The sequence below is a fragment of the Perna viridis genome, chromosome 2 (genome assembly GCF_037379345.1).
Source record: "Perna viridis isolate PV_CMFRI_1.1 ecotype Kerala chromosome 2, ASM3737934v1, whole genome shotgun sequence".
In the NCBI taxonomy this organism is placed as follows: Eukaryota; Metazoa; Mollusca; class Bivalvia; order Mytilida; family Mytilidae; genus Perna; species Perna viridis.
Window position 1 is genome coordinate 20,369,710 of NC_142446.1, and position 12,522 is coordinate 20,382,231.

A 12,522-nucleotide genomic window follows, 5' to 3' on the forward strand; every position below is an offset into this window, starting at 1 on the left:
AAATTTTCTTCAAATGTAGTAATGTGATGTGATTCAAATTTGATGGTATTTCTAATGGATAATTTCTATGTCTGGAATACTGCATTACTGTGCTCTGGTTACATAACTATTCTAAGCTTAGAACAAATGTGTCTCTTGAGAAACACAGTGCAGTCATCATTGCTTAGAGGATAAATATCAAATGCTGTTTTTAAGACAAATTTAGATATTTAACTTATTTAGAGTTCAGCAAATAAATCTAATGTTTTGTAAAGAAGTCAGTTTTATCTCCTACTCACTGAGGCAAATTACTCTTGATATTTCAGATTATAGGATTAAAATCTTGGCATGCCAGGGTTGCCATCCTTGGATGTTTACAAGTGATGGTCTTCAACAACTTCTTCACATTTCATCAGCCTAATGTTATAGAGGAAATTCAAGATGTTGTCTTTCATCTGATCTGTGATGAGCAGTTAGAGGTAATGTCATCTATTCACAAGTTCTCTCTGATTTATCACTTTTTTTGTTTGTATTGTAAAAAGTAATCCTTTGCAAGACTTGTTTTGTTGTTAGAGTGTTGCTTTAAGTGCTTAAGTTAGAAGATCTCTTCTTTTCCCTGAACATTTGGATTTCAAGACACCTGAAGTAAATGAAGCATTGAATTCAAATATTGTGTTAATGTATGAAAATGAATGGAACCAGACTAATTGAAAAGCAACAGAGCTTATGCCATCACTTGACAAATTTCCAAAAATCTTCTCTGAAATTACTAGATGGACAGGTTGTAGACTTGGCATGATTGTTCCTTAGGGGATTCTGCTCAAATTGACCATTGGGATTTTTGATCTGTGAAGAAACATGGTTGCCATTAGCAAATTTCTGGCGTGGGTAATAATTTTCAAAACAACTCATCAACTGATGTAGGAGTTACACCCCGAAACAGTTTTTCGGAAACTTTTCGCAAGTACAACTTTGAAAATCTTCTTCTCAAAAACCTTTGTACAGAGTTCAATGAAAAATTGCATATTTGTTCCTTAGGGTATCCCTCACAAAATGCTCTTTGGGATTTTTTATTTATGAAAAACTATGGCTGCCGTTACTAAAAATAGTGCATAGGGGTCAGAAGGCTGTTTTTGCGAAAAAATAAAAAACTTGTTTATTAGCAGATTTCTGGCAATGGGTAATATTGTTCAGCATCATGAGATGGATCTATGTAGAAATTTTCCAAATGATTCGTCCACTGATGCAGGAGTTACGGCCCTTGAAACAATTTTTTTTGGGCATTTTTCGCATTTACAATTCTAAAACCATTGTACAGAATTCAATACAAGTTTATATTTGTTCCTTAGGGTTTCCCATACAAAATGCTGTTTGGGATTTTTGATTCATGAAAAAACATGGCCACCTTTACTAAAAATAGAACATAGGGATCAGAAGGCAGTTTTTTTTACACATAACTCAAAAACCATTGCTTGTAGCGAAATTCTGGCAGGGAATTATATCATTCAGCATCATGAGACAGACCTATGCCGAAATTTTCAAAACCATTCATCGACTGATGTAGGAGTTATAGCCCCTGAAACAGTTTTTGTGGGTTTTTGTCACATATTTAACTTTGAAAATTTTCTCTAAAACCATTTAAGATCATTTAATGAAAATAAGCATATTAGTTAGTTCTTTAGTGTGTTGTGCTCAAAATGAGTGTTGTGATTTTTAATCTGGGAATAGATATGGCTGCCTATACTAAAAATGGAACATAAGGGTCGGAAGACATTTTTTGAAAATAATTAAAAAATTGTTGCCTCTAGCAAAATTCTGGTTCAGGTCATGAAAATGCTATTAAAAGCAGTTCCTGCATTTGACAATTAGTTGATTTTAACTTAGCCTGTCTCATTCCTCAAGTTTTTCAAATAAGCAAATAATTAACCAGGTGAGGGATTCAGGCTCTCTTGAGCCTCTAGTTTGAATCAGTCATATTTTAGGTAACCTGTGCATGATAACATGCAATGTTTCCTTTGGATTGTAGTTTTAAGTTGACATGTTTTGAATTGCACCAAAAACTTAGTAATAAAATCATCACAAGCATATCATCATATATTTTGCATAACATTTTTAGCTTTCCATTTTTGTGTGTTTAGATTTCCTATTCTGTCAGTTTTAGGTGTTTAAGCCTGTAAATATTGTTTTATAGCAGATTAGAGTTAATGCATCGTCTTGTTAAACAGGTTAATAGTAATGATTTTCATTTCTATATAAAATTATCATTGACTAAAGTATTTCAAATGGAGCCCATCTTCATCTGTAAATAATTCCAATCTCATTTAGCAAAATGATTTTACGGTAGTTTGATTGATTAAGCAGTTGTATAAAGTGACATTCTCAAAAATTGTATAATGTGGTAATACCTGTTACTGATCAAAACAATATGTTGAATATGAGCAACTGTATTTAAAGTATAAATCTAACATTAGATATTAAGTTTACCCCTACAATTATTACAATGAGTATTATATTTTTGATGCATCCTTCTGATTTAAAAAATGGTGGCTATTGAAGTTTCTTTTATTGACTGGAAATACTAATATTTTTTTTTTATACAATTAATGACCTTGGATGAAGTTTTTATTTATCAACTGGAGAGATCTAACCATTACCAAGGCCACGGGTTGAGGTTATTATAGATCTCAAGGGTTGATAAATCATGATATTAACTGAAATCCGAATTTGTCAATTGTTTCATTATATGACAAATCTGTTCTAATAACAAGCTTATCCATACTTTACTGAATGAAACTTGAATACTAAAACATAAAATTCAATACAGGGATGCAAATGTAAGCATTTTTGACATTCTTCATTTATATCATACCATTTGTTTACTTCATGATTGTGTAGGATATCAGTGGCCTATCTGGTACTTTTGACATCTTTGTTAGTCACAATACCTTTAATATCCCAATTGTTTATGGTAGAAACCTTTTTTTTTCCCCATTGCTGCCGCTCAGTTCAGCCTCCTCATTCTTGATGAACATGAACGTTAAGTCAAGAGAGCAGCAGTCGGTAGACATCTTATTATATCATTCAATCATAACTAACAATTTCAAAATAAATTACAGGATTTTACCTGATACTATATTTTTGTACACACTGAAGCTTTCACAAGTGATGAATACCTCACATGCCATTTAGGGTAGTAATTATCATAATTTGCAAAGGATCATCAAGTACCGATTGAACCAATCAAAATCGTGGTTATTTAAAGACATATGATAATAGGAGTTATACCAAGAAATCTACTACAAAGTAGTACATGTACTACTAGTAAGACAATAGCATTGATTACTTCACTGATTGTTGTATAATATTTTTTTGTCCTGACTTACTAATCCCGAGACATGGTTATACATCCTGCAAACTGAATAGGTTTCAGTCTGTTGCTCTGTCTGTCAGCCTGTCAGTCCAATATAATGTTGTCCACAACTCCTCCTGGGTTAAACTGTATGAGTGATAGATCACTACACAAGGGGAATTTCCATTTCCATGTTCTAATTGGGTTGTTTTTTTTTTTTTTTTTAAGTTCATGGCCATTTATTTTTCAGCTTGCTATTATACATTAAGTTTTCAACAACTACTATATTCCTTTTGGGGAGAGGTGGGACAAACTAACCTTTTGATCAGTGTTTGATCACTATATATCTGCATATTGTTAGGAATTTTCATTTCAATAAGTTTTGTAAAATATATGGCTATGAACTTGGGTGTTTTTTCAGCATTTCTGTCTGACAGGGATGTCCACAGCTTCTCCTACATTTTTTGTTTGATTCCTATGTAAGATTTCTATATGGAGAAATTCTTAGTTGGAATATCTTTTTTATCTAATGTAATCTCTTTTCTTCTAAATTGTATAATTATTTAAAGAAAAAAAATCAACTGATCTGCTCACTTCCATTGTGTGAGGTCCATATCAAAAAAAAGACTCACCCTGTCTGTATGTGTGTCTTTTTATCCCTTTGTCTTACCACTTATCTTCTAAGTGAAACTCCTCCTAATCTCAACCATGAGTTCTGACAAAATGTGATAGGAAAGTTAGGCATCATATGTTGGTATGTATGAAGGAAGATATTTATCTGATGACTGCAGAGGGATATTATCAAACTTCAGGGTAAAACATGATTAAAGTCATTTTGAAGTGGGTGCATTTTTGGTGAGTTTGCACACACAATTTTTAGCTGATTTTATCTTGATATGTTCAGTTCAATACTGCTCCACAGACTTTTTATGAAACTATGGGCCTTGACTCAGAAAAAATTTCCAGAAAATATTACCTGAACATTTTTTATGCTTAAAAAAAAATATTTTGTTAATCTGACACTTTAATTCTGTTCTAGTTTTGTTTCCATTTATATTTCTCTAGAGGTTGGAAAATTTAATTGTTGTATTGCAGACCATTTGTCTGTTCCATACAATAGTAATTAGCATTGTATCTTATGTTTTACAATGTTTCAGGTACGAGAGATGGCAGCTGTAACTTTAAGTGGGCTACTGCATTGTGGTTACTTACAGATGAATAAGCAAATGGTTGTAAGTATATTTGATTTGAAAATGTTAATTAGTGGAGTAAGGGCATTTAAAATCATTTTGGAAGTGGACAGGTCTTCATTATGAAACTGAATGTTTTTTATAAGTAGACAAATTTATAAATTATTTTATAAAATGGTAAAAATTTTGCAGCCCTATAACGGTATCATGCTGTGGTTGTCTAGCATCCATAGACAAATAGATTTCCAGACAATAGCTGGAATGTAAGTGAAGTGTAGAGATCTTTATGAAATTATACCACAAGGTTCCATACCGCAAAAGGAAGACTTGGATTTATTTTGAGGGTTTTTGCTTGAACCATTTTGGAATTGGGAAATTTCATGATTCTATATGAATAAATCTCTTTGAAATTACACCACATGAAGCTATACTACAAAAGGAGGGCTAGGATTGATTTAGTGGTTTGAACCATTTGGGAATTAAGGGCCAAAAAGGAGTCAGAAACAAATATTTTCATGATTCCATAGTCAATAACTTGATAAATCTATTGACCAAACTTTATAACAAACGTGATGACTTTTCATTCAGAATTGTCAACTTTCCTTTCATCTGTAGCAACATCCCTTTGGCTCCTGCGTATGGAGTGTTCATATCACAACTCATACGTTATGCCAGAGCTTTCTGAAACTACGCAGACTTTTTGTATCGCGCTAGAACTCTAACAAATAGGCTTCTGGAACAGGGTTATGTTGCTTCAAGATTGAAGTCATCACTACAGAAGTTTTATGGTCGTTATCATGAACTTGTGGATCGTTATGGTGTATCCATCAACACCATGAAAACTGATTTATTCAACGGGCCATAATTTTCCTTCCCTCGTTTGTCTACCCCGGACTTGACTTTTTATGAGCAACTCGGCGGGTGTTTCTAGAAAAGCAGAGGATGCTTACCCTACCAGTGCACCTGGTCCATGCTCCCAGTTTTTAGTGGAGTCCGAGTTGCTCATTTACTTTTGTTACTTTGTATGTATGATTTTAGTTACTTTATGTCCTTTGTTGTGTATGTCTGTTTTCCATGTCTGGTCTTTGTCCCTGGATTACATTCTTTTGATTACCGCTATAACCTTGGTTCCCTTGATTACTCTTTGACTATGTATGACAAGATCTTCATGAAACTTTACCACAAGGTGCCATACTACAAAAGGAAAACTGGATTGTCCCTTGATTGTTTTAGCAATTAGAGTTAAAAAAAAGGGGGGGCAGAAATAAGAATTTTCATTAAGTTCTATACTATTAAGGAAGGTTATGATCAATTTGGGAGGTTTTAATTGGAATACATGTATAAGGATAATTTCGGGGGAACCCTTAAACCACTGGGCAGGCTTCAGCTGCACCCATAACAACATTATTTACATGTACACCAAAATATTTAAGGCCTGCCACAAAAAGTAGAGATTGCCTTCTAGTGATCATTCTGTCCATCCATCCATTACAAACTCGTGTTCAGGCTTTATCTTTTTTGTCTTTCTATGCAGATTTTTGATATTTTTGATATTTTGCATATGGGTAGATCACCGAAGCATGTACCATGTACCATGGATCCTATGACATCAAACTTTTTTTTCAGTGTCTTAATTAAATGTCACCTCAAGACAGTGTATTGCATACTATGGATAGTGGCCTGTGACCTTGAACTTTGAACCTCTAGATTTTTAATTTTTTTTGTTGTTACAAACTGGTGTCTGGAATATATTTGATGCCATACTTCTTTCTCAACTGGTAACTATTTCTGTTGAATATGAGAGCCACATTTAAGGCTGAAAAGTTTCAAATCCTTTTTGTATATATGGCTTTATGGCCAAGGCAGGGCATACTGAGATGGATTCCATCTCAATGATTTCTGGTTGCCTCTATAATACTCCAGGACATCCTTTCACAAAGCTTACTTAAGTGCACATGATGAGTGCTTCGTGAAACCATACCCAGCAACATTAAGTAAACTGAAAGAAAAAATTACAAGATATACAGAGGACAGAAATTCCTGATTCTTAAACCACTAGGTATAGTTTTATCAAATTTTAAAGGAATGATCATTAGAAAATACCATGATGGATTTCATTCAATACATTAAAAACAATCTCAGAAAATTTCTTTCATATTTTGAAGATTTGTATTTTATCAGTAAAATTGTGAAAATTTTGAATTGTATGATTTTCTACTTTTTAGCTTACTTGGCGTCTGTCGTCGTCAACAATTATACAAAACTCTTTTCCTCTGATACTACTTGACCAATTGGAACCAAACTTGGTATGAATGTTCCATGTGATATCGTGCATAAATTTGATGTGGGGATTTATGATCCGTCGAAAAACATGGCGGCCATTGCTAAAAATAGTACATAGGGGTCAGACAGTAGTTTTTCACATATATCTCCAAAACTGTTAGGTTAAGCTAAATTCTGACATGAGTTAAAGTGTTCAACATAATTAGATCTATTTGCTGCCAAATTTTCGTTTTAATCCGTTATGGTCTCACTAACCACTTCCAGGTCAAATGGCCACCCCCCTATGTAGTACCAAAAACACACTGAACCTAGACATATGCATTGTAAGTGCATTATTTGTGTGTATTATGATTAAAAGTAGTCAAAATAAAGCTGAGAATGTGTACTTTAAAGTCATATATGTAATTAACTACAAAAGTGTATGAATATTGTTTACATGTGTGAGTAATTTGCCTCCATGCTGTCAGTCAGCAGAACAGGTAAAAATGTGGATTTTCAGTATTATTTATTCAAGTAAATTTTGTGAAGAATTTCTACTATGATCGTACCATTAGCATAATGATTTTTGAAGCCTTATTTTCCAAGCTTCGCAACGGTATGCAGCTTTAAGATGTCATTTGTCCTGGGAATTCACAGTGAGACTTTGAAAATTACTTTTTTAACATGTAAAGTAATGGAAACGTTAGAAGTGGTTAGTGAGACCTATGCCATGTTGGAGTTATTGCCCTTTTTCAACGTTTTTTGCTATTTTTATTGTTATTTCTTTCAAAAATCTTCTTGTCTGACACTACTTTACCAATTGAAATTAAACTTGGTATGAATATTTCTAAGGGTATCCTTCATAGAACTTATGTGAGGATTTTTCATCTGTCGAAAAACATGGCCCCCATTACTAAAAAAAAGAATATAGGGGTCAGACAGTAGTTATTCCCATATATCTCCAAGACTGTCAGGTTTAGCTAAATTCTTTCAATAGCTGAAATTATTCTTATTATTAGGATTACAAAAGTCTTCAGGCATAAAAGTTGTCAGATGACTCCCTGTAAGAGTTATTGCTTGAAAGGAGGAAAATGGCAGGGTTTTTTTTTAACAGTCTTCAGCCAATATCTTGAAAACTATGATAGATAGAAAGAAACTTTCAGTTGCTGAAATGATCCTTATGATAAGTCCTACCAAAGTATTCTTGAGTCAAAATTGTTGGACAACCTCTTGTTAAATTTATTGCCCTTGACAGACAATATTCAACCAGGTTAGCAATTCAGGCTCCTTGGAGCCTCTTGTTTTATTAAGGAGTTGCATGTTTCATTTGTCAAAACCTGAAACATATGTTTCTAGAAGTATAGATCTTTTATTGTGCTGGTTGATGGATATTCTGTAGTAACATGTTTGAAGTAACCACCAACTGCTTGGCCATGTATTGATGATAGATACAAATAGTGCTATTTCACTGTTTCTGGAGGGAATGAATGGATCCTGATTATGAGAGTGGGAGAACTATGTCTTCTAACAACCATTAGTCATTTCACCTTGTTTTTTTAAATAAAAAAAATCATTCTCTCATCAAACAAGTTATGCTGTCCAACTCAGTGTAAAATCATTGTAATAGAAGATACAAATCTTGTGTTTCCATAATAATCAATAAAAATGTTACAATGGAATAATATTAGTGTCTGCCGCCCATGCTAAACACCAATCTATTCTTTATTATTTTGTATGATAATGATTAATGACACAGAGAAAGCATGAGGAGGTATTAAAGGTTGGGATGAATTAATATCTAAAATAAGACCGTCTAGCCTTTCTGAGATATTATGGATATTGATGATGTATATGCTTAAGTGCATATGAAAAATTATGTCACTGATTTCTGTTGTATGAATTTCAATGGCAGTATGACTGTCTAGGCTTGTGTGGAATAATGTGAGGGATTTAGAGTATCTGTTTACCAGCATGTTCTTGGGGTACTTCAGCATTCATCATGCTGTCATTAACACACTTAAAGGAAGCAAAACTGTTATTGTACTGGCACTTCTAAAGATATCTTAATTACCAGTGGATATTTTTAGCTCTCCTACACCAAAGGTTAAAGTGAGCTAATGCCATCTGAACCTGTTGTCTGTAGGTTTTTTAGGTTTAAAGCCAGTGGGTCATTGCCACTTCTGGTGCTCTAAAAGGTTCCTGAGAGTATTAACAAGCCCAGTAATGCCATCTGAACCTGTTGTCTGTAGGTTTTTTAGGTTTAAAGCCAGTGGGTCATTGCCACTTCCGGTGCTCTAAAAGGTTCCTGAGAGTATTAACAAGCCCAGTATTCAGAGTTAATTATGTAATGTATCGTTTATCTAAATTTGCAGTATCACAAAGTCCAAAAGCTTTAAAACATTGAAGCTTCATACCTTTAATTGTAATTGGTTGAGCTAGGTTTTATATCAGATATAATGGTATGGCCTTGTTACTGTCTGTGTTGTCTTTGTCAATGTAGATGTATATTAGTGTGCTGTTACTGTGGATTTTTATACCCCCTGCTGAAAAAGGGGGAGGAATATAGTGATTATGGTGTCTGTCCGTCCATCCCTTGTTCTAAACTGCAACTCCTCTTAAACTGCTGAATGGAATTTGATGAAACTTGTACAGATTCTTTATTACATGATGCCATTGTGCACCTCCTACTTTGTTTTCCTATCTGAACAATTTTTGGTTTGCTGATGCAAAACATGGACATTTGTGGACCGAGGTGGGGGGGACCCTTTTCTATTCTGTAACTCCTCTGAAATGTTTCGGCTGAATGGATTTTGATGAAACTTTGACAGATTCTTAATTACATTTTGTTTTCCCATCTGAATGCTTAAATAACTTATCAAGTATTCTATATGGTTTCTTTGGAAGGAAGTGGGGGTATCACCAAGCTTACAGTTTTTCTAGCATTACCTTTGTTGTTGGGGCCTAGTAGCCACTCAGCTCCATCCATCTGTTTTTAAATGTAAAAATGATCAACTACATTGTACTGAGGATGTTATCTATCATGTTCCAGGATCATTTTGAAAGATTGACCCGTGTGAAGCTAAAGAAGAGAAAGGTTACAGAGAACATTACATTAGATGCTCTGATTAAGAGACATGCAGGTGTATTAGGACTAAGTGCTTTTGTACAGGCTTACCCCTATGATGTTCCTGATTTTATGCCTCAGATATTGATGGATCTCAGTAACCATGTTGATGATCCTCAACCTATTCAGGTAAGTTAATTTTATGCCCACTTGTGTAACAATGGGGCTATACTGTAGTCACCTTACTCGTATGTTGGGATGCATAATTTAGTTTCTACTGGTTTTAGATTTGGTCTAAACCTTTCACATGATGATTTGTACATCATCTCATATCTTGATTTTTGTCAACCTCAACATTAACCTCAACAAAGTTTTATGGGACTAAGACCTTGTCAAATAAGCGTTATATTTTTTAGGTCAGCTGACCAATTGGAACCAAATTTGGTATGAATGTATTTTAGGGTATCCTACATAGAACTGATTTTTTGGGATTTTTGACCGTCGAAAAACATGGCGGCTGTTACTAAAAATAGAACATAGGGGTCAGACAGTAGATTTTTGTATATATCTCCAAAACCATTAGGTTTAGCTAAATTCTGACATGGGTAAAAGTGTGATGTGATCTAGTTATGGTCAAATTTTTGTTTAATCCCTTAGGCCATTTGGAGTAATTGTCCTTTTTCATCATTTTTTGCTATTTTTAATGGAATTTCTTTAAAAAAATCTTCTCCTCTGACACAAAATGACCAGTTTGAAACCAAACTTGGTATGAATGTATTTTAAGGTATCCTGCATAGAACTGATGTGGGGATTTTTGACATGGGTACAAGTGTTCAGCATGATCTAACTGAAGTCAAATTTTTGTTTCATTCTGTCAAGCCATGTTGGAGTTGTGCCCTTTTTCAATGTTTTTTTTGCTATTTTTAATGTTATTTCTTTCAAAAATCTCCTCTGACACTAATTGACCAATTGAAACCAAACTTGGTATGAATGTTCCATAGGGTATTCTTCATAAAACTGAAGTGGGAATTTTTGATCTGTCAAAAAACATGGCTGCTGTTACTAAAAATATAACATAAGGGTCAGACACTAGTTTTTCGTGTATTTTATCTCCAAAACCGTTAGTTTTGGCCAATATCTTTCAATTGCTGAATTATCCTTATAAGGCCTACAAAAGTCTTCAGAGATCAAAGTTGTCAGACGACTCCATGTTAGGGTTATTTCCCTTGAGAGGTGAAAAATGACATTTATTTTGCAGTTTTCAGCTTATATCTTGAAAACTATGATAGATAGATTGAAACTTTCAATTGCTGAAATGATTCTTATTATAAGGCCTACAAAAGTCTCCAGGGATGAAAGTTGTCGGACGACTCCATATAATAGTTATTGCCCTTGAAAGGCAAAAAATTACGTTTTTAGCAGTTTTCAGTCAATATCTGTAAACTATAATAGATTGAATGAAACTTCCAATTGATGAAATGATCCTCATGATAAGTCCTACCAAAGTCCTCATGGAGTCAAAATTATTGGACAACTTGTTACAGTTATTGCCCTTAAAAGGCAAAAATTAAGCCAGGTGAGCAATTTGGGTTATGACCTCAATGACTTACGAATAAAGGACCAAAAACAAGAATTTCGTAAATTGTTTTATACCACCACAAAAATTACAAAGGTATGGTGCTGTCAGCATCTGTGTCATTGTTATCCATAGACACTTGTTGTTTGTTTGATAATTTATTTTTAGTAGGTTATTCTTTATTAAATTTTACAACAAGGTACCAAACGACAAATTGAAGGTTGGTATTGATTTTAGTGGTTATGGCCCCAATTCCAAATGGGTCAAAAGGGACCCAAAATAAGTGTTTGAAAAAATTTTAACTCTTTGATTCAAGTAAAAGCATATGGGTGTCTATGATACTGTTCAACTAATTCTATTCCACTATGGTCATACAGGGATTGAAATTAAGCGTTACAATTTGAATCAATAAGGATTACAAAAAATACCAATCATATTAATTGTAAATTTCAAAATGCTAAACACATGTTTTTCCATCATCAGCATTAGAATCAGATAAATAGAAAGATCTAAAGATCAAGGAATGAGGGATCACATAGGGCCAGTAACAAGTTTGGGATGACAAATCGCAAAATTTCAATGCTGTATCAAACTTGAATATTATGTCCACATTTAGACCTCTGCGGTTGAAATTGACCAAAAACTAGATATTTTCTTGTTTCCAAACACTTGCATGAGTAAAGTAATATCACCTTAGTATAGTGAGTGGATTTCTATGAATTTGTATCACAAATTTCCGTACCACCTAAGTCGGGTGAGATCTATTTAGGAGGTGATTATCTATCATATCTATGATAAGCTGGGCACATACTACTGGATGCCTTGTTGAAATATTCACCCTAATGTCACTCACTTCCTTCTAAGTAGCTGCAAAAAGAGAATAGAAGTCACCCAGTCATCTTCAATCACTTCTGAAGATTGGGACTGTTCCCTATATTTTAGTGATATTAAAACCAGTTATCTTTCTTTGATAACAGATCAAATATGACTGGTGCCAGTTCAAGAAAAATTTAAAATTTATCAAATATTCAACTACAAGCAAGTATTTCCAGCAGCTCTCTGTAACAAATGCCTGAGAAAAAATATGACATGAACTTTTTAG

General features: G+C 33.8%; 1 protein-coding gene across 1 annotated transcript in view; it reads left to right on the forward strand.

Annotated features, from left to right (window-relative positions):
- LOC148623994 (proteasome activator complex subunit 4-like) overlaps positions 1-12,522 on the forward strand; it is a 95,192-nt gene that overhangs the window by 62,222 nt on the left and 20,448 nt on the right. Inside the window, exons 43-45 of the mRNA XM_088566393.1 lie at positions 306-458; positions 4,486-4,560; positions 9,830-10,033. Of these exons, the coding sequence (XP_088422519.1) occupies positions 306-458; positions 4,486-4,560; positions 9,830-10,033 (432 nt within the window). The remainder of the gene's footprint in view (positions 1-305; positions 459-4,485; positions 4,561-9,829; positions 10,034-12,522) is intronic.